This window comes from Buteo buteo, chromosome 1 (assembly GCF_964188355.1).
Source record: "Buteo buteo chromosome 1, bButBut1.hap1.1, whole genome shotgun sequence".
Lineage (NCBI taxonomy): Eukaryota > Metazoa > Chordata > Aves > Accipitriformes > Accipitridae > Buteo > Buteo buteo.
In genome coordinates, this window is record NC_134171.1 from 323098 (window position 1) to 343895 (window position 20798).

The 20798-nt window shown below is 65.8% G+C and overlaps 4 protein-coding genes across 4 annotated transcripts; 2 read left to right on the forward strand and 2 right to left on the reverse strand.

Moving 5' to 3' along the window:
- Positions 1–50: 50 nt before the first annotated feature.
- On the reverse strand, positions 51–7519 carry WDR54 (WD repeat domain 54). Its single transcript, XM_075036825.1, has 9 exons — positions 6883–7519; positions 5889–5951; positions 5588–5654; positions 5135–5191; positions 4688–4815; positions 2558–2658; positions 2204–2366; positions 1936–2010; positions 51–1610 (listed from the first exon to the last, which is right to left on the reverse strand). Exons 1-9 carry the CDS (start codon positions 7099–7101, stop codon positions 1479–1481), a joined length of 1005 nt encoding a protein of 334 aa, XP_074892926.1. The 5' UTR covers positions 7102–7519; the 3' UTR covers positions 51–1478.
- A 229-nt stretch (positions 7520–7748) lies between these two features.
- Positions 7749–19586, forward strand: C1H2orf81 (chromosome 1 C2orf81 homolog). The gene is made up of 5 exons (XM_075037738.1): positions 7749–7788; positions 9025–9252; positions 9410–9616; positions 10126–10944; positions 18827–19586. Exons 1-5 carry the CDS (start codon positions 7780–7782, stop codon positions 18923–18925), a joined length of 1362 nt encoding a protein of 453 aa, XP_074893839.1. The 5' UTR covers positions 7749–7779; the 3' UTR covers positions 18926–19586.
- LOC142035143 (retinol dehydrogenase 12-like) lies at positions 13488–17190 on the forward strand. Its single transcript, XM_075037006.1, has 6 exons — positions 13488–13786; positions 15145–15384; positions 15520–15609; positions 15682–15870; positions 16402–16508; positions 16628–17190. Exons 1-6 carry the CDS (start codon positions 13615–13617, stop codon positions 16820–16822), a joined length of 993 nt encoding a protein of 330 aa, XP_074893107.1. The 5' UTR covers positions 13488–13614; the 3' UTR covers positions 16823–17190.
- On the reverse strand, positions 17186–18707 carry LOC142034792 (uncharacterized). The gene is made up of 2 exons (XM_075036610.1): positions 18636–18707; positions 17186–18489 (listed from the first exon to the last, which is right to left on the reverse strand). The coding sequence occupies exon 2, from the start codon at positions 18439–18441 to the stop codon at positions 17197–17199; it is 1245 nt and encodes a 414-aa protein (XP_074892711.1). The 5' UTR covers positions 18442–18489; positions 18636–18707; the 3' UTR covers positions 17186–17196.
- Positions 19587–20798: the final 1212 nt, after the last annotated feature.

The following is a 20798-nucleotide window of genomic DNA, read 5'->3' on the forward strand; positions in this document are numbered from 1 at the left end:
TTGCCCCCCCACCCCCAGGTAGGAAGGAGAGACAGAGCAGGGGCTTCAGTCAGGTGCATTTATCATGGGGGGGGGGGGGGTACACAGCACATGGGGTGGGTGGGGAACAGGAGCATGGGGTCTTGACCCATAGCTGGGGGAGATACAGCACATGGGGTGGGGGGGGTAGAGTATGGGGGGGACTGACCTCTATCTGAGGGGGTATGGCTCATAGGTGGTGTGTGTTTGAGGGGAAAAAAGGACTGGGGCACATGGGTGTGTGTGTTTGTGTATGTCTGTGCCCCATAGCTGGATTCCTGGCTGCAGCCCTCACCCCAGTGTGGCAGGAGGGGCTGGGGGCTGTGGTGGGGGCCAGGCTCTGGCCGGGAGTTCTCCCCTGCCCTGCCCAGGGCTGAGCTCGCCCCACAGCACCGGGGCTGGGGCCCTCCGTGCACCCCTGGCCCCACAGGGCCCTGGGAGCAGAGCCAGAGACCAAACTCGTCCCTGGGGCCACGGTCAGCTCCTGTGGCCGGGACAGGAGGGCTGGGGCAGGGCAGCCCCCAGGGGAAGAGGCCGAGTGCTGCAGGGGAGGGGGGGGGGGCGCTGAGGCAGAGCAGTCTGAGCACAGCATCTGCCCCCCTGCTTCCAGCACAGCCTAGTTGGGGCAAGAGCTGGGGGGGGCACAGGGCAAGAACAGGGGGACAGTATGGTGGCTCCGCTGGCAGGAACCCGCGGGACTGTCCCTGGGGTGTCCTGGCAAGGAGCGCGGTGCAGCTGCCTCTGCCTTTTCCAGCCCAAGAGCACAGCTGCGGCCCCGCACATCTGGCCAGCAGTTGCTGGAATGCAAGGTCCCACAGGGACCCACGGGTCCCCACGGCACCCCGGGCAGGAGAAGAGGCTCCTCTCCTCCTCCCAGGTAACCGTGCTGCCCCGGGGAAGGGCGGCCCCACGGGTGCTGCACCCACGAAGCGCCACCGCCCTGTCTGGGACCGGCTCCTGAGGCTCTCCCGGCCGGAGCAGCGTGTAACACAGGTTTGCCCTGGATCCTCTCCCGTCTGAATGAGAGCTGCCGCTGGGAAGAAGGGAGCCGGTTCTGCTCCCAGCCATGCTGCCTCCTTCCCTCTAGGAAGGCCGGGGGGGGGGGGGGGGGCAGGCAGGAGGAGAGCACCTGGCCCAGGGACCCACTCAGGGTCCTGCGTAACCAGAGCAGCTCCAAGCCCACGTTCCCTGCGCCTGGACACACCATGCCGAGGGCAGTTTTGCTTTGGGAGCGAGGGGGGATCCTGGCTCAGCTCCACCTTCCCACAGATTTCTACCACCCCGCTGGGGGCACAGCCCTGTACCGCCACTGCCCAGGCCCCACGGAGCAGAAGTCGGGGGTCTGTGCTGAACCCCCTTTGCTTACGGTGCCTCGGTGCCGATGCACCGTGGTGCTGGGGTAGCCCAGCTCTCCCTGCGTGGCCCCAGTGCTGCCCTGGACAGACCCCGCAGCTCGCAGCCTACGCCCGGCCATAGCAGTAGATCTCGCTCAGGTCGTAGCCAGTGACGGCGAAGGAGTTTCCCTCGGGGTCGCAAAAGCGGGCACCGCAGACCTGGGTGTCAGTCACACACTCGGCGTGGCAGTGCTCAATCTGCAGCGGGGAGAAGAGCCGGAACGGTGGCACAGACTGAATAAAGTACAACCCACCACAGACGGCTTGTACCTCCGCCAGTCCAGGACAGGACTGGGGATCACAGCAGGAGGAAAGAGGAGAACTGTGCCACCCCACGGCAGCTCTGACTGGGCCCGGCTGGGTTTCCACTGAGCAGTGGGTCCCTCTCTGTGGCCATGGTGCCTCACCAGAGGCTGCAGGACAGAGCAGCACTTGCGCCATGACCCCATGGGGCAGCGACAGCTTGGGGTGCCGCATACTTGCCGCAGGCTCCGCAGTGAGGGCTGCCACTGCCCAGACTCACCTCGACATTGTCGGTGTCCGGGTTCCTGCTGAGCTTCCAGACGTGAACAAAGGAGTCCTCCGCGCCCGACAGCAGCTGCAAAGGGAGCGGGACAGAGGCTGTGGGGACCAGGAGGCTGCAGGGATGCCACAGAGGTGGCAGTGCTGTGTGCCAGGGCAAGGGAGCAGCCCCTGCCTGGCCATCCACGAGCTGCCACGCTCCAGGCCGGCAGGATGCCAGGGCGGGATGCTGCACACAGGCTGAGGTGCCCCGGTGCAGCCAGCTGTACCTTTCCTGTCTGCGGCGCCAGGTCCAGGGCGTAGATCCATCGAGCGTGAGCGTTGACCTCGGCACGCAGGAGGCTGGTCGCCGCCTCGTACAGCCGAATCTGCCCATTTCCATAGCCAGCAGCCACGATCCCGTTCCACAGCTTCACGGAGGCGCAGCAGCAGCTGGGCACAGGGGCACATTTCACATCCTCCCTTCCCAGCTGCAGACCCACACGCCAGGGGCTGGTGCCGGGTGTCCCCCTCCTGCCACCCTCCCGTCCCTTGTGTGACACCGAGGCGGTCTGACCAGGGATGCCCGACATCATCCACTGACAGGACCCCGCTGTGTCGCTCCATCCGCCCCTCGGGCTTACCCAGAGGCCGGGATTTTGCTGAGTAGGGTGAACTCCTCTCCCGTGCTCCAGATGCAGAGGGTCCCGGCGTCATCAGCGGTCACCAGGTCACCAGCCCCATCCTATGAAGCCAGAGGCAGGTCAGCCTCTGCCCCGGCACTGCTCGTGGGGCAGCCGGCTCCGCCAGCAGCGGTGAGCAGCTGACTCACACCAGGCAGAAGGTTCTTGCTGCCCCAGTTGCTTGCGCCACTAAAGTTGCTGCAAAGCAAAGCCAGAGCCTGCAGCAGAACAAGCTTAAAGTTTAACAGCTCACAGAAACTGCTGACACATTTTGTGAACAAGCAAGGCTTGGCTGGGATCACTCATAGGCACTGCAGTTCAAACATGTTTGTGTTTGGCAACGCTAATTATACCCAGGATAAATTTCTAGGAAGAATGACTGCATCCTCTCCTTCTGCACCCGAGTCTCGACACTCTTCACCTTACAGGCACCTGGGATTTCACACACCAGGCTCCATCTCTCCCTCGCTATGAAGTCTTTAAACAAACTATGGTGCAAAGTCCAAGAGAGGCGCGTTAGAGGACAGTCACCGCAGACAGAGGTAGATGACAGAACAGCTTTTGTGTAAACAAGCTCCATATCCAAGCTAATTGGGAACCAGTTCTAAGCAATTAATTGTTCAGGGGAGTCCCAAATGCAGAGAAAGTTAAATGTAACTAATTAGAGAAAGTATAAGGAAGTGTCCTCATTGGGAAGGAAGCAGCTAATAATGAAGCAGCCAATTAGTGCACCTGCAGAGATGTCAACCGGAGTGAGCTGAACTAAAGAAAGCCCCATCCCAGTCCCAGACTGTGGTCTGTAATCAGGTGAAGTTATCTCATCTACCATGAGAAAGGTCACTGGTACTGCTGGCAGCTTGGGTCAGTTATCTCCCTCTGCTGATGAGGGGGGAAAGGCTCATCCCTTCAGCTAGCCCGCAGGCACGGCTCTGCCCTCAGCTTCCTCACACCTGCAGGCACCAACCCCTCCCCGGGCCCAGCTTGGGGAGGAGAAGCAGGGTCCTGTACTGGCATTCAGCACCCTGGGATGGCTCCGGAGACATGGGCAGGACATGTCCCATGCCCTCCTCTCACCGCACTCCCGCAAGGAGGGTCTGCTGTAGTATCTCACTGCTCTGATGGCAGGAGCATAAACTTTAGCATGGGTTAATTCACGGCCAGTTTTTTTGCTCCTTTGCTCTCGTACCACAACTGGCCTTTAGCTTCAACAGCTCTTCTGTGCTCTGGCACTCAGCCCGATGGATCACGGGATACTCTGGGCCAGCAACAAGCTGCGGTCCCGCAGCCACGCTGTGTGTGTGTGGGATCAGCTCCTTCACCACCTTTCTTGCCCCTCTCTGCTTCAGCATTTGCGTTCCCAGAGCCTGGGTGATCAGGACTGAGATTCAGTCAGCTGAGAACATGGAGACCGAGGTGCTAAGAAGGCAGAGACGGGCTGAATGCCGATGGGAACTGGGACAGTGGGATAACTGATGGCGTGGCTGCTCCCAGCTGCCTGGGCAGCAAAGGGAACAGCCCTGAAATACCACAGTGTACAAGTGCAGTGTTTTAAACTACATTTGACTCCAGTTTGCCTTGCCTTGCCTCGAGATGCCACACTAAGCCATGGCAGGATGGCTCACAGGCGCTTTGGAGCAGGGGCTGAGGAAAGTGGCAATCCCAAGCTACCTCCTCCCCCAGGCGTATCCTACCCTGACAGGGGAGACCCCCCTCGTGCAGAGACAGCCAGAAAAGCCAATGTCCCTGGTGAAGGGAGGAATGGCAGAGCCACCTGCTCTCCTGTGCTGTGGAAAGCAGCCAGCTCTGGGGCAGCTCTGCCACATCACAGACTCCCCAGAGCTCGCCTGCAGTGGGGATTGGGCTGGCCATGGAGAGCACCAGCTCCTGGGGTGAGGGGCTGCACCCTGGGATCAGTTCAGCCACGGCCAGGGCCTGGGTAAACCTCAGCTCCCAGAGCCTGCACCTGCGAGGCATCCCCAAGACAGCTGTGGGGCCGAGGGGACTGCTGGAGTCCCCACCCACCCCCCGTCCCAGTGCCAGGGACCCCACCGGCTCCTCTGGTCCAAGCAGCTGCCGACAGCGCACACATACTGGAGCCTGGCCCAACTCTGCCGAGATGTCGGTGATGGCGTCGTGGTGCTGCTCCAGAACCTCGCTCACCGTGATGTTCGTCCCTTTGGGGGGGATGTCAAACACCAGCACTAGCCCAGAGGACGTCCCTGCGGACAGGCCGGAGGAGGCATCAGCGTGGAGTTGTCCCACCCCATCCCAGACTGAGCCTCCTGCTCTTTCCATGCCTGCAGCCGGGCTCCTCGCTCCCCCCGAGACCTGCTGCCTCCAAGGGGCTGCTCCCCACAGATGCTGCTCGCCAACCTGCCCCTCTGTTCAGCACAGACGCTCCCACAGAGCAGCTCCAAGGGCAACCCAACCCCTTTGGCTGCACCCCACATCGTTACACCGTCCCTGGGCCCCAGCGACACCCACCCCCAGCACCACCCTTCCTTCTTGTCCTTCCCCAAACTCCCTGGCTTGGCTCACCCACACAGATGAAGCGTCCGCCAGCTGCAGCGATCCCTCGAGCAAACACTGCTTGTGCTGAAAGGAAACCAAGAGCTAGTCATGACCTGCGGCACCACCCAGGATTGGGGAGACTGGTGCAGCAGCATGAGGCACCAGGGCGCCTGTTTGAGTTTCATCTTTAAGGCTAGTCCCACAGCTGCCATACTGGAACCCTTCTGAGCCCCTTTCTGGGCACCCGATGGGCCAGGACAGAGTAGTCAGGGTGACACTATGACCTCTTCCAGACCCTTCTGCTAAACTGCTGTGTCAGATTGTCCTGGCTTGATCCCAGACGGGTCCAGGAGCAAGGCTGCAGGGGGTCTCTAGGCCAGGAGGAACTGGGCTGCACTACAGGTATCATGCACATCTGGGGAAGGAGAGTGGGCAGAGGGACTGGGGGGCTCCTCACGGTGCTCCCACCGCAGGATTTACCTGGAGGATGCTCTGCGACATCCAGCGCGTGCCAATAAACCATGATGGAGCCATCGGACTCGTACATCTGGAAAGAGAAAGTGACAAGGTAAGGCCCAAGAGGGCGGGGAAGTTTCTCTTATGGCTTCAGGCTCAACTGCTGCCCCGTGAGGTCTCCAAGTGAGAGTGACAGCCCTCTGGGTGCATGGCGGGACCTCCAGAAGGTTCCCCCGTGTCCCCAGGAGCCCAGCTGTCCTCACAGTGAGCTCATCCTCCCAGCGTCATGACTTTGCTTCTCGCCCTCCGTGGAAAACCACCTCACCTGGATCCCTTTCTGAGAAGTCAGCACCAGCAGGACCCGCGACGGCAGGATGCACCACGCGGCCTGGAAGGAAAGGCAGCTCAGCAGGAGTCCAGGGAGGGGGAAGACAGGGCAAAAGCCCTCCCCACCTGCCAGGGCAGGGATGGTCCGCAGTCGCCCAGAGACAGGTGTGTTTCTGGCTCCTGTCAGGGGTTACAGGAGGTGGGTCCCTACCATCCTCGGGGACCTCTCCAAGGTCTCACAAACCTTCTCAGAAGGCTCATTCCCTCTCCCCCTCCCTGTAATTAGGACACTGCAGGCTCCTGCTTCTGTCCTGGCAGTTCTACAGCCACGTGCACTCAGCTGGGAAGGCCCTTCCTTCCCCCTCCATAGCTCCGCTGTTTCCTCCCTGCACTCAGCAGATGGCCCGTTTGGGCCTTGTGGTCAATGGATCCCATCCACCCCAGTTAGAGCAGGCTGGCATTAAAGCGCAGACCTCTGCTAAGGCCAAGGCACCCTATTGAGGCGAGCATCGTCCTCATTGGGGCACAGAAACTGAAGCAAATACCGAGAAACGATGTCATGGCAAACCCCAGGCACCCTTTGTCACATTGTGCTGTCCCGTTCGGCTCCCACCGGCTCTGGTGAACTTGCCAGCAGCACTGCGCTCCTTCCACCCAGCACCTACGCTCCGCGCAGCCATCCCTCCCCACCACCTCCTCTGCAACCACATTGGGAGCTGTCTAATCAGTTCACAGGGTTGTTCCGGCTCCACTTTGGAGGCAGCAGGGCACTGCTTACAGCCCAGGCTATGCAACCTGCTTCCCGTTAGGCTGTTGGGGGAGCAGAGCTGTCTAAACAGCTGCTGCGTGTCGCAGCCCCCCCCCGGTGAGGGCTCTGCTGGAAGGCTGGCAGCAAGAAGGCAGCAGCTAACGAGGCCGGCAGCTCGCTCACTCTCCCCGAGCTGCACGACCCAGCGTGGAGGACTCCGCGGCCCAAGAAGGGGTGCCTCTACCTGGGTGAGGACGGAGGTGCTGACGGCCATCCCGCCCTCCTTCGCCTGCAGCTGGCGGTGGGAGAAGCCGACCCCGTCGGCGCTGACCACGCTCAGGCTGGGGCCGTGCACGGCGCTGAAGCAGGCGAGCTGCCGGCCGGGCGGGCGCAGCACGCTGAGGTTGTTGTACAGCGCTGCGCTGCTGCTCTTCAGCTGGATGCTCTTCTCCTTGCGGTACATCCTGCGGGGCGGCACCGGGGCAGCGCCAGGGACACCGGGGCGGCTCCAGGCACACCGGGGCAGCACCGGGGCAGCGCCAGGGACACCGGAGCGGCTCCAGGCACAGCGGGGCAGCGTCAGAGACACCGGGGCGGCGTCAGGGCAGTGCCAGGGACACCGGGGCGGCGTCAGGCACACCGGGGCAGCACCGGGGCGGCGTCAGGGCAGTGCCAGGGACACCGGGGCAGCACTAGGGACACCGGGGCAGCACTAGGGACACCGGGGCAGCACTAGGGACACCGGGGCAGCGCCGGGGCAGAGCCAGGGACACCGGGGCAGAGCCAGGGACACCGGGGCAGAGCCAGGGACACCGGGGCAGAGCCAGGGACACCGGCCGCGCACCCCCCGCAGCAGCGGCCCAGGCAGGGCCGTCCCTGCCCCGGCGCTCTCCCCGTCCCCCGCCTCCCGGGTTCCGCCCCCCCCCGGGACGCTCCCCCCGTCCCCGCTCCCGGGACTCCCGCCGTCCCCGGGACCCCGCGTTCGCTCACTGGGTGTCCGCCGCAGCCATGGAGACGGCGGCGCGGCGTGATGGCGTAGGGGACGGCGCGCAGCGGTGGCGTCACCGTGCGCCGTGCGTCGGGGGCGGGGTCAGCGTTGCCATGGGGACCGGGACGCTTCCCGCTTCGGGGGAGGGGGGGAATGGCTGAGGTGGGGGGGGTACGGCCGGGGGGGCGAGGGGGTGGGTTGGCAGGAGCTGGGGTGTACTGGGGTGTGCTGGGATGTACGGGGGTATCTTGGGGTGTGCTGGGACGAGCTGGGGTGTACTGGGATATACTGGGATGAGCTGGGGTGTACTGGGATGTGCTGGGGTATCTTGGGGTGTGCTGGGATGAGCTGGGGTGTACTGGGATGTACTGGGATATCTTGGGGTGTACTGGGGTGTACCGGGATGTGCTGGGGTGTACCGGGATGTGCTGGGGTATCTTGGGGTGTGCTGGGATGAGCTGGGGTGTATTGGGATGTACTGGGGTATCTTGGGGTGTATTGGGGTGTGCTGGGATGTACGGGGGTATCTTGGGGTGTGCTGGGATGAGCTGGGGTGTACTGGGATATACTGGGATGTGCTGGGGTGTACCGGGATGTGCTGGGGTATCTTGGGGTGTGCTGGGATGAGCTGGGGTGTATTGGGATGTACTGGGGTATCTTGGGGTGTATTGGGGTGTGCTGGGATGTACGGGGGTATCTTGGGGTGTGCTGGGACAAGCTGGGGTGTACTGGGATATACTGGGATGAGCTGGGGTGTACTGGGATGTGCTGGGGTATCTTGGGGTGTGGTGGGATGAGCTGGGGTGTACTGGGATGTGCTGGGGTATCTTGGGGTGTACTGAGGTGTACTGGGATGTGCTGGGGTGTACCGGGATGTGCTGGGGTATCTTGGGGTGTGGTGGGATGAGCTGGGGTGTACTGGGATGTACTGGGATGAGCTGGGGTGTACTGGGATGAGCTGGGGTGTATTGGGATGTACTGGGGTATCTTGGGGTGTATTGGGGTGTGCTGGGATGTACTGGGGTATCTTGGGGTGTGCTGGGACGAGCTGAGGTACATGGGGGGTGCCAGGGAGGGCACTGGGATGCCATGTCAGAGACACCCCCCCCCCATGCCTGGGACAGGGCATGGAGGGTCCCCCCGCTTCCCCCATACTCCGGTGTCGCTGCCAGGGGGCCTGGGGAAGCAGAGACCCCTGGGCCATGTGCGAGGGGGGCCTTGTCTCTGGTCCCTCTCAAGCTGAGGGGGGGCTGTATCCGTGGCCAGGAACACATGGCCCTGGGGCCGTTCTGCCATTGTCCTGCCCCGGGCTGCGGGTGTCCTGACCGGGGCTCCTCTTGCCCCCCTGGCACCGTGCGGAGACATGGGAGCTGCAAGGGCTGTTGTGTCTCCCTGCAGAAAATGACCCCCCGGGAGCGGGTGGCCACCTCCAAGTCGCGTGGGGAGAAGTCCCGGCTGCCCACCATCACCACTGCCCGAGCCGACGTAGTCCCCAGGCGCCTGCCCGAGGCGGAATGGCTTTCCCTGCTCGAGGCTGAACGGGGGGACAGGGATGCCGGGGACATCCTCGCAGAGCTCTTGGGCCGCGTGATGGACGAGTGCACAAAAGCCGATGTGGCTCGGCAGGTGAGCGCACCCAGACCCTGCTTTTGGGGGGATCCTGGGCACCCGGGACGAGTGCAGGTTCCCCACAGCCTCTGCTCCGTGGTGTGGGATGGCGCCTGAGGGCGTGGGGTGCCGAGCGGGCCAGAGTGGGGGGGCTCATCCCTGCCTCTGCCTGCAGACTGTGGCCTTCACCGTGGGCCAGGCACAGGATGCCCTCCTGCAGATCGTCCAGTGGCGCTTCCTGGCGCGGGATGAGGGGGAGACGGACCCCGAGGGAGATGGCACCTGGCAGGAGGATGAGGAGCCCGAGCCCTGCGCCATAGACTCCTGGGCACAGGGCGCCGTTCCCGTCCTGTGCATCCATCTGTCCCCTGGTGAGGGAGAGGTGAGATGTGCCCCAAACACCCCTGTGGTCCTGAGTGAGCCCCATGGGGAAGGGCCGAGCCTGGGCTGCTCTGGGCCTGTGGGACAGCCGCTGAGCCCCTGGTCCTGGCAGGGGGGTCCTCCGGGTGGTGCTGCAGAGCCCCTGCCAAGGCACAGCCTCCCTAAACACCCCCCGAGGAGCCGGGGGGGGGGGTCCATGCTGAGGTGGGCAGGGGAGAGCATGCATGGGCAGGGGGGAAGGGCGAGCTCTGGCTTGTTCGCTGGGGCTGCCCTGGGAGGTGTTTGGTTGTTGCCGGGGTGGTTCCTTGCACTGTGATGCCGACGGCTGAGCCGTCAGCTCCCGTGGGTGAGGAGCAGCGCCCACACAGCTCCCATGCACCGAGGGCGCCGGGGCTGCACCCTCTGCCAGTGCTGGCTGGGGAGTCAGTGCCGCCGACACCGAGTCACCTCCATCGGGCACCTCGACGCCCCCAGCCCACACCAGGTCCCCCTTTGCTCCCTCCTGGGCAGGTTTCCAGTGTGCGGGCTCCATGCCAGCACAGAAGGCAGGACCCCCCCACGGCAGATGAGGCCAGAGCTTCCCCCGCGCAGACCCAGTGTTCTGGCCAGGTCACCAGCACCAGCACCATCCTGCCTGTGCCAGGGCTGTCCTGCCTGGAGCTGCTGCTGGACGAGGCAGCCATCAGTCCCTGTCTCCCTGAGAGAAAACCTCCCCGCACCTGGCCAGCCCCGCTCTGCCCGGCCAGGCCACCAGCCCCCTGCCCACCCCCAAGCCCAGTCGAGACCCTGGGGCAGGCAGAGCAGGGACGGCGTCCGCCACGGACCTCCCATGGGGACGTGGAGGGGAGCGGTGCAGTGGTGGTCAGCAGCCGCATGCCACCGCTGCCGCCTCCCTCCTGCAGCAGCCTGGTATCAATCCGGTCAGGGAGGCCCCTGCGCAGCATGGGAGCGAAGCGAGAGGGGTCTGGCACCATCCTGGGGGTCCCCAGGTGGAGTCCCAGCAGCCGGCCTGAGCGCTGGATCAGGCCCCAGGTGGAGGTGCTGGACCCGAGCGCGGAGACCAAGCCACCGGCATGTCCCCAGGGTGCCGGCAGGCGCAGCCGGGGACCGGAGCTGGGCAGCTGGCGGCTGCCCCGGGGGCTCGCCACTGCAGGGAGGGGACGGCTCCAGCCACCCCCCCTGGCATCCCCGCAGCTCCCCAGCCCCATGCCCCGGCAGCTCACCTCCTTGCTGGACTCCGCTCGGCTGGCCCCTGGTGTGACCGTCAGACGGGACGGCAGCGTGAAGCGCGGGCTCTGCATCCCTGCTCACGGTGAGGAGACGGAGGAGGCCAAGCGGGACCTGAGACCCATCTGCCCCACTGTGCCCTTCCCGGCCATTGCGGCCAGGCAGGTCACGGGTGATGGCGAGTGTTGAAGGCAGCACACCCCCCACACCGCCCCGAGGCCCGTGAGCGGCGTGGGGGATGAATCCCCCGGTCGGTACCAGCCCCCTCCTGGTCCCCACCGCCGCGGCAGTCCTGCCTGGCTCCTCGCCGTGTCCCACACGTTTCCCAGAATCAGCCTCGCTGCTCACGGCAGCCCCAGCGTGAGGGTGCAGCTGGGTCGGGTTCCCCCCGGGCTCCCCACGTGCCGTGTCTCCACTTTGGCAGGGCAGCCACTGCCCCGGGCAGGAGCCACGGTGCTGTGGGAGGCTGGCGGTGTCCCATGGGCTTCCCCTCCGTCCTCCCCCTCGCACCCCGAGGAGCAGACCTGCCCGATCCCAGAGCTCATCTGCTGGGAAACTGGCTCCAGCAGCTCCGTGGCTGGGTGTTTGGCTGGGTGCTGTTCTCACCCTGCAGCCCAGCATGTTGGCTGGATGCCCGAGCTCCGGGAGAGACCCCTGTCCTAGGCGGGCTCCTCGCCCGTGGCTTTCGGCACGTTTCCACCTGGCCCTGCATCCCCACGAGTTACCACCATGAGCACCAGGTCTGGTGCACCAGGGCAGGGCACCGATGCGGCGTCGCAGAGCAGCACGGGCTCTGCCAGCTGTTGGCGAGACCGTGCTGCTAAAGAAAACAGAAATACAATAAAGAGGTTCCCGTTGCTCGGCTCTTGTCCCATGCTGAAGACCAGCCCTGCGGCTCTTACACCACGAGCTCCTGCACCGGAGCAAGGGCTGGGAGCACGGTCCGCAGCAGCCCACAGAGCCGCCAGCCCTCCGGCACACATCACACAACAACCTACGCTCTGTTTTTCAGCTTGTAGCCATATGCAGCTGGTACCCTGCGGCTGATTTGCCACCAGTGGCTTTACTGTGTCAGCTCTCTCTGGGGTTTGCCACTGCCCCATGTCCCCGGGCTGCGGTGCTGGCCCAGGTCCTTGCCCTCGCAGGCACGGCCGCCTCCAAGCCGCTCTGCCTGTGCCGTCCAGGCCGCCTGCACCCTGCTGCAACCGCTGCGCCTGGCTGCAGCCCCAACGGGTGGCTCCAGCTCTGCTCCCTGCATCCAAAGCCACTGGCGCCGGTGGGGCCGAGCCGCCGCAGGGCTGTTCACTGGCTGCAACAGTGCTCTGGCTGCGCAAGCACCCCAGTTTTTTCTCTAAAGAACCCGGATTTGGCTGTGGCGGTGTGGGGCGATGCTCAGGGACAGCTGAGCTCAGGGACGGCTCACCTGGGGCAGGAGGTCGGTGCTGGGGAAACACCAGAGGCTTTTGAGGCTGGCGTGGCCAGGGAACAGCAGCAGCTTAGAATCATAGAATCATTTAGGTTGGAAAAGGCAGTTAAGGCCATCGAGCCCAGCTGTAGCTTGGTGCTAGCGATGCTTGTGCAGTGCTGGAGGCTCAGAGGCTGCGGGAGCCTCAGGAAAGCCGGACCCATTCCTGAGGGAAGCATCTGTCGAGCTGCTAAAACCCCAGAAGGGCCCAGCTGGGAGCGTGCCTGGGGAAGAGCCGTGCCTGCGTTCCCAGGCTGCCAGCCCGGTTGGGAGGACGGGGACCTCAAGTCAGGGCTGCACTGGTGGGACAGGGTGGGCAGGGTCTGTCTGGACACCCACCGTGCCGTGAGGCCACCCCTGGGCTGTGGCCTCCTCCATCCCCCACATGCTCTGGGTGCTGCGTGGCACCTTGGGGTCCCTCACTGGGGCTGCCCCCCCGTCCCGGTGAACCCCTCCAGCAGGTCCCTGCTCCCGCGGGGCCGTGGCTCCAGCGCTGGCTCGTGGCCGAGCGTCCCCGCGTGGCTGGACGGGGACCTTGGGGCTGCCCGGTGGGCATTGCCCCTCCTGCAGCGGCTGCCCCCGGGGCTGGCAGGGCGCTCCCCAGCCGGTGTGGGCAAGCAGCCCTGGGATGGCACAAGGGACGTGTGTGCGGCTCAGCCTCCTGCCTGCTCTGCCCCTCCCAAGGTAAGAGCCCAGTGAGCCACTTTCCTGCTGGCTGTCCCTTCTCCGCTCCTGGAGGCTTGGCGAGCGGGACGGGACCGTGCCATACCTGGGCGAAGGTTCTCGGCTGACCTCCGGCCCCAGCCGGACTCTGTCCCCCAGCTACACCCTGGTGCCCCAGCCGGACCCCACGCCCCGGCCGGACCCCGTGCCTCAGCCATGGAGCTGCCGAGTGCCTGCATGTCGGAGTGGGAGTCGGTCCCGGAGTAACAACGGAGTCTCAATATGAGTATGATCGTTCTCCTTTATTACAGGGCTTTACGGGGTTTATATAGAAAAAAGTGATAACACGCGCTAACTACAGCGTTATTATTGGCTAAGCTTCTATGTCCACGCGCCTTGAGCATTATTCTAATTGGTACAATGCCCCGTTTCACGCGACACTATCTTATTCTCTATTGGCTGTGCAAGCTTCTTCACGAGGTGTCCAGCAGTTACTTATCTCATTCTTCCGTGTCCAGGTGTTGTTTGTCAGGCTCTTCTTATCTTCTTTTTTTTTTCCCAGCGTACAAGGGCACAGCGTCCTTGTCTGCTAAAGTATTTCGTAAACTTATGCTTCGTTCCCACATAACGGCTAGATTGCTAACATGCCTTTGCTCAGCCAAGAAATCCTCAACGCCTGCAGCCACCCGTGCTGGTTCCTGCTCACGCTGCTCCTGGGGCTGCTCCTCTGGGCCAGGAGGAGACGCTCCTGGGACCCCCGCAAGTGTCCCACCGACCTGACTGGCAAGACGGTGATTGTCACTGGAGCCAACAGCGGTGAGCGGGGACTGGTGGCAGGGGATCGCAGGGCTGCAGGGGTCAGCGTGGGGCTGGGGGGGGTGCAGGACATGGGTGCAGGGCTGTGGGTCCTGCCTGGCCATGGGACCCAGCCACCCTCCTTTTGCAGCTGGAGCCGGGGGTGGTGGCAGCTCCCTGCTCCCCCGGGATGGACAAGGGGCTGGGGGCGCGTGCGTGGGTGACAGCACGATGGGACAGTGCTGTGGGGCGGCTCACTGGGGACACGGGTGCCCCTTCTCCAGCCACTGGACCACACACAGCCTCTGCTTTGGTGGTGCAAACGACTGCAGGAGTGTCTGGGAGCTGGGCCCTGGGCATGCATGGTGCGCTGCTGGTGCCCCATGCCCACAGCCTGCTCGCTCACTCCGGGTGCCATCGGACATCCTCTGCACCGTGCTGACTGATGGCCGTTATGCCGCACGCTCGGGAGCTGGTCGCCGGCGAGCCGCTCCAGCTGGCTGGCGTCCTCTGCCCAGGGGCAGCTCGGCCTCGCTGGGCTCTGGGCACCCCCGTGCCCACAGCCCCAGCCCAGCCTCAATGGCTGGACTCTGCCCCGGCTGGGTTAATGACTGACAGCTAAGGCTACCGCGCTGCTGGCTGCGTCCCAGCCGACCACCGCACTGCCGGCCACCATGGGCACCACACCGCACCGGAGCCAGAGCTGCGTGCCAGGGACGGGGTCGCTGCTCCCACCCGTGTCCCACTGCAAAGCACGGGGCGGGGGCTGGCACAGCTGGGGGTGGTGGGACCCGCAGGGCTGGGGGTGCAGTGGAGCCCACGTGTCGGGGTTGGGGTGTCCCCCCGCATGCAGGGCACTGGGGTGTCCCCCTGTGTGCCCAGGGACAGGGTGCCCCGTGTGTGCTGGGGTCCGTCCCCCCCCGGTGCCTCTCATTTCCCACTGCGCCGGAGCACCGTTGCGGAGCCGTGCCAGTGCAGTGCTGCTGGGTGGGTTCGGTGGCCGTGGCGGCCATCCTGCTCGCACGGTCCAGGGTGAGCCACCGACCGAGCTGCGGCGAGCTGCCACCTCCAGCTCCTTCCTACACCCCGCAGCGGCTGTCCTGCCTTGTCCCCCTCCCCGCACAGCCACGCTGTGCTGCAGAGCCAGGAGCTCAGCCCTGCTGCCCCCCGCTACCGCCCCCCGCTCTGGTGCTGGGGCGCCCGGGGTTTGGCGCTGGGCTCCTGGCAGTGGCTGAGCTGCCTGGGATGAAGTCCCCCTCCATCGCCCTGCCCTGCCCCCGGGGCTGCCCAGACCCCGGGAATGGGGGCACAGACCCCCAGGGACCCCTTGCCTTGGGGACCCAGCAGGGATCAGCCAGCGCCCGCTCCGTGTGCTGCAGGGATCGGCAAGTGCGTGGCCCTGGACCTGGCCCGCAGGAATGCCCGCACCATCCTGGCGTGCCGGAGCCGGGAGCGGGGCCAGGCAGCGGTGGAGGAGATCCGGGCGGCCACCGGCAACCCTGCGGTGCTGCTGCGGCTGCTGGACACCGGATCGCTGGCCTCCGTGCGCGCCTTCGCCCAGGCTGTGCTGCGGGAGGAGAAGCGGCTGGACGTGCTGGTGAACAACGCTGGCCTCACCGGTACGCGCTGGAGTCAGGGTCAGGCGTCCGCTGCCCACATCTCGGCCCCAGCTGGGGTCCAGCTCCCCGTCCCGCTGTGGCAGGTGATGCCAACCTGGCTCCCGACCCACGGTGCCCCGTGCCCCTCTCTTCCAGGGCTGCCCTTCACCATTACGCCGGAGGGGCTGGAGCAGACCTTTGCCACCAACTACCTGGGACCGTTCCTGCTCACCAACCTGCTGCTGGGTGAGCTGCTGGGGGCTGCTGGGGCCGGGGGGCTCTGGGGACCGCTCCACGCTCACCCTTTGCTCTGCACAGACCTCCTGAAGGCGTCAGCGCCCGCCCGTGTCGTCAACGTCTCGTCCTTCCGGCACAGCGTGGGCACCGCCGACGGCCGCTACCTCACCGGGCAGGAGCAGCCTGGCAGCATCGGTGCCACCTATGACAGCACCAAGCTGATGAACGTCCTCTTCACCGCCGAGCTGGCGCGGCGCCTGCAGGGCACAGGTTGGTGCTGGGCTGAGCCGTGCCGGGCTGAGCCATACTGTCCCTTGCCATGCCATGCCATGCTTAGCTGTTCTGTGCCATGCATGGCCATACCATGCCTTGCCATACCATGCCATGCCATATGGAGCTGTGCCTTGATGTACAATGCCCAGCCGTACCCTGCTGAGCTGTGCCATGGGGCTCCCAGGGAGGGCTGCACCCCAGGGCCATCTGCCCATCCCAACCACCCTGTGCTGCTGTGCCATGACACGGGGGCCGCACGATGGGGCTGAGGGGTCTCGGCCCTGGTAGAGACTCCCTGGGACCCCCCATGCTCCCCGTGGCAGGGAGACTCCTGGCCAGCGATGGCCACGTCCTCCAAGGTGGCCCCGGTGCCGGGGCACAGAAGAGCCCCAGCTCTGAGGCTGGGCTTGGGGCTACTGGTGCTGCTCCAGGTGGGATGGCAACGAGGGACCAGGGCCCTGCCCATGCCAGGGTCCCTGTGGCCCCAGCCCTGCACCCCGGCACAGCGCTGACAGTGTGGCTTGGCAGGGGTGATCGCCAACAGCCTGAGCCCCGGCGTGGTGAGCACCAGCATCACGCGCCACTTCAGCTGGGCCGTCCGGGTGCTCTTCGCCCTCATCCGCCCCTTCATGAAGGTGAGCAGGGGCAGACGGCAGGGCCGGATCCTGCCCAGACCTCCCATCCCACGGCCCCAGCAGTGGTGGGGTGGGCGGGGGGCAGCCAGGCCCCCTCCTCACCCCTCTTTGCCCGGCAGTCGGCAGAGCAGGGGGCCATCAGCACCATTTACTGCGCCGTCTCGGAGGAGGTCTCGGGCGTCACGGGCAAGTACTTCGACAGCAACTGCAGGCTGGTGCTGCCCTCCACGGCCGCCCGCGACGCCGGCCTCGCTCGCAAGCTCTGGGAAGAGTCGGAACGGCTGACGGGGCTCACTGATGGCCCTCAGCACTGAGCCGGCAGCAGCTCTGCGTGGGGATGTGGCAGTGCCACCTGGTGCTGCCAGATGCTGTGCTGGGGTCCCTGCGTCTCCCCGGGACATGGGGTCAGATGCTGCCAGGGGGACAGTGCCATGCGGGTGGGGGACAGCCACCACCAAGGAGCTGCCCCAGCCCCGGTGGTGCCAGCACCCCGAAGGACAGCAGAGGGGGTCACCCCACCTAAGCCAGCCCCCTGGCCCCGCAGGCACAGCCCCTAAAGCCCCTTCCCAAGAGGGAGAGGGGCCACAGGGCCCAGCCACGCCAGGACAGCCGCTGTAATGGCGCATAGACTGTGCCGACAGCTGCCGTGTAAATGCTTTATTAAAAAGCCCTGTGCAGCCAGCACCAGCTACTCCCAGGCGATCTCCAGATCCAGCCGCTGTTTCCGCACCGCCTGTAGGAAGCTGTCGTAGTCCCGCCGGTGGATGTCCTGGCAGTGGGACAGGTCCAGGCGGCGCAGGTGGCCCTCAGAGGCCAGCAGCAGCCATACAGTCTGGCTGGACACCCGGCTCTCGGCCAGCGAGAGCTCCTGCAGCTCGAGCAGGGGCGGCCCCGGTGCTGCCAGCACCGTCTGGAACACCGAGTCCAGCGGGAAGGGGACGCCGAGCAGGCGGAGGGTCTGTAGGCGCGGGGCATGGCACAGCAGTGAGGCTAGCGTGGCACGCAGCGCCAGCCCGTGCCGGGCCGAGAAGATGCCGGTGGTGCCAGCCAGGGCTAGGGAGAAGCTCTGGAGCTGGGGGAGGCCGTGGGGCAGCAGGTCAGTGTCCCAGTGGGGTGGCTCGACCAGGGTCTCCCTGTCGGGGTCGGTGTCCGGCGGGGCATGCAGCTCAGCGCTGAAGGCCTGCAGGCCAGGGCAGCTGGCGAGGAGGGCGGCCAAGGAGAGCTCGTCCTGGCAGCAGAAGCCATGCAGGGCCAGGGTCTGCAGGCGGGGGCCCAGCCTCTGCGCCAGCGGCAGCACCTCTGCCAGCACCCGGCCCTGCCGCCCAGCACAGCCCAGGGTCAGCCGGGCTAGGCGGCCCCAGCCCAGCAGCTCCCAGCCGCCTGCCGGGCCGTCCCCCAGCCACACGCTGACCTCTTCGGCCTGGGGACAGACGGCGTGGATGGCGGCCAGGGCGGGCTCCTCCACCTCCTCCACCTGCCGCAGGGGCAGGGTGAGCCAGGGCCCCCCTGGGGCAGCCCCCCGCCGCCGCCCCAGCTCCTCCAGCGAGGGGAAGCCCTCGGTGTCCCCCATACCGTCCAGCTGCCGATCGTGGAGGAGGCGAAGGGCATCCGGCACGGCGCTGTGGGCCAGGAACTTCAGGCACGGCAGGGCCAGCAGCAGGAAGGCCAGCGCCGCGACCATGCCATCCTCCGAGGGCTCCAGGCCGCGGGCCAGCAGGATGCGGAGCACGGGGCAGCAGAGGGACTGTGCCAGCGGGTCATAGGCCAGGTGCTGCAGGGCGCGCGGGGACACCTTCTTGCAGTGGGACACGTCCAGCTCCTGCAGGCGCCGGCAGCAGGAGCCAACGGCCGAGAGCACCTGCACGTTGGCCTGCGTCTCCGCCAGCCCCAGGCGGCTCAGCTGTGGCAGCCCCTCCACCAGGTCCACCAGCATGTCCGCCGACAGTCGGCTGCAGCCGTGCAGGTCCAGGGAGCTGAGGCTCTGCCGCAAGCAGATGGAGCCCCCTCAGCAGGGTGAAGGGGACCCTGACACCCCTTTGTCTCCCCTGCACCTACCCACGGAGGGTGGGCATCCCCTGCCCCCCTTACTGCAGCCCCACGGTCGGTGGGCACCCCCAGCCTGCTGACCTTGCAGCGCAGGGCGACGAGCTGGCCGATGGCGTTGCTGGCGAGGCCGGAGCAAGGGCGCAGGCTCAGCTCCCGCAGGGGAGGCAGCAGCTCCTTGCTCCTTGCTGGACTCCGCTCGGCTGGCCCCTGGTGTGACCGTCAGACGGGACGGCAGCGTGAAGCGCGGGCTCTGCATCCCTGCGCACGGTGAGGAGACGGAGGAGGCCAAGCGGGACCTGAGACCCATCTGCCCCACTGTGCCCTTCCCGGCCATTGCGGCCAGGCAGGTCACGGGTGATGGCGAGTGTTGAAGGCAGCACACCCCCCACACCGCCCCGAGGCCCGTGAGCGGCGTGGGGGATGAATCCCCCGGTCGGTACCAGCCCCCTCCTGGTCCCCACCGCCGCGGCAGTCCTGCCTGGCTCCTCGCCGTGTCCCACACGTTTCCCAGAATCAGCCTCGCTGCTCACGGCAGCCCCAGCGTGAGGGTGCAGCTGGGTCGGGTTCCCCCCGGGCTCCCCACGTGCCGTGTCTCCACTTTGGCAGGGCAGCCACTGCCCCGGGCAGGAGCCACGGTGCTGTGGGAGGCTGGCGGTGTCCCATGGGCTTCCCCTCCGTCCTCCCCCTCGCACCCCGAGGAGCAGACCTGCCCGATCCCAGAGCTCATCTGCTGGGAAACTGGCTCCAGCAGCTCCGTGGCTGGGTGTTTGGCTGGGTGCTGTTCTCACCCTGCAGCCCAGCATGTTGGCTGGATGCCCGAGCTCCGGGAGAGACCCCTGTCCTAGGCGGGCTCCTCGCCCGTGGCTTTCGGCACGTTTCCACCTGGCCCTGCATCCCCACGAGTTACCACCATGAGCACCAGGTCTGGTGCACCAGGGCAGGGCACCGATGCGGCGTCGCAGAGCAGCACGGGCTCTGCCAGCTGTTGGCGAGACCGTGCTGCTAAAGAAAACAGAAATACAATAAAGAGGTTCCCGTCGCTCGGCTCTTGTCCCATGCTGAAGACCAGCCCTGCGGCTCTTACACCACGAGCTCCTGCACCGGAGCAAGGGCTGGGAGCACGGTCCGCAGCAGCCCACAGAGCCGCCAGCCCTCCGGCACACATCACACAACAACCTACGCTCTGTTTTTCAGCTTGTAGCCATATGCAGCTGGTACCCTGCGGCTGATTTGCCACCAGTGGCTTTACTGTGTCAGCTCTCTCTGGGGTTTGCCACTGCCCCATGTCCCCGGGCTGCGGTGCTGGCCCAGGTCCTTGCCCTCGCAGGCACGGCCGCCTCCAAGCCGCTCTGCCTGTGCCGTCCAGGCCGCCTGCACCCTGCTGCAACCGCTGCGCCTGGCTGCAGCCCCAACGGGTGGCTCCAGCTCTGCTCCCTGCATCCAAAGCCACTGGCGCCGGTGGGGCCGAGCCGCCGCAGGGCTGTTCACTGGCTGCAACAGTGCTCTGGCTGCGCAAGCACCCCAGTTTTTTCTCTAAAGAACCCGGATTTGGCTGTGGCGGTGTGGGGCGATGCTCAGGGACAGCTGAGCTCAGGGACGGCTCACCTGGGGCAGGAGGTCGGTGCTGGGGAAACACCAGAGGCTTTTGAGGCTGGCGTGGCCAGGGAACAGCAGCAGCTTAGAATCATAGAATCATTTAGGTTGGAAAAGGCAGTTAAGGCCATCGAGCCCAGCTGTAGCTTGGTGCTAGCGATGCTTGTGCAGTGCTGGAGGCTCAGAGGCTGCGGGAGCCTCAGGAAAGCCGGACCCATTCCTGAGGGAAGCATCTGTCGAGCTGCTAAAACCCCAGAAGGGCCCAGCTGGGAGCGTGCCTGGGGAAGAGCCGTGCCTGCGTTCCCAGGCTGCCAGCCCGGTTGGGAGGACGGGGACCTCAAGTCAGGGCTGCACTGGTGGGACAGGGTGGGCAGGGTCTGTCTGGACACCCACCGTGCCGTGAGGCCACCCCTGGGCTGTGGCCTCCTCCATCCCCCACATGCTCTGGGTGCTGCGTGGCACCTTGGGGTCCCTCACTGGGGCTGCCCCCCCGTCCCGGTGAACCCCTCCAGCAGGTCCCTGCTCCCGCGGGGCCGTGGCTCCAGCGCTGGCTCGTGGCCGAGCGTCCCCGCGTGGCTGGACGGGGACCTTGGGGCTGCCCGGTGGGCATTGCCCCTCCTGCAGCGGCTGCCCCCGGGGCTGGCAGGGCGC

Coding starts and splice junctions, on each gene's coding strand:
- WDR54 (XM_075036825.1), bottom strand. CDS start 7,101: ATGTACCGCAAGGAGAAGAGCATCCAGCTGAAGAGCAGCAGCGCAGCG. Junction 2,659..4,687: donor CAGAGTTGGGCCAGGCTCCA/GTATGTGTGCGC, acceptor CTGGCTTCATAG/GATGGGGCTGGTGACCTGGT. Junction 2,011..2,203: donor TGGCGCCGCAGACAGGAAAG/GTACAGCTGGCT, acceptor CTCCCTTTGCAG/CTGCTGTCGGGCGCGGAGGA.
- C1H2orf81 (XM_075037738.1), top strand. Junction 9,253..9,409: donor AAGCCGATGTGGCTCGGCAG/GTGAGCGCACCC, acceptor CTCTGCCTGCAG/ACTGTGGCCTTCACCGTGGG. Junction 9,617..10,125: donor TGTCCCCTGGTGAGGGAGAG/GTGAGATGTGCC, acceptor CCTCCTGGGCAG/GTTTCCAGTGTGCGGGCTCC.
- LOC142035143 (XM_075037006.1), top strand. CDS start 13,615: ATGCCTTTGCTCAGCCAAGAAATCCTCAACGCCTGCAGCCACCCGTGC. Junction 15,610..15,681: donor GCTCACCAACCTGCTGCTGG/GTGAGCTGCTGG, acceptor TGCTCTGCACAG/ACCTCCTGAAGGCGTCAGCG. Junction 15,871..16,401: donor GCGGCGCCTGCAGGGCACAG/GTTGGTGCTGGG, acceptor GTGGCTTGGCAG/GGGTGATCGCCAACAGCCTG.
- LOC142034792 (XM_075036610.1), bottom strand. CDS start 18,441: ATGCTGGTGGACCTGGTGGAGGGGCTGCCACAGCTGAGCCGCCTGGGG.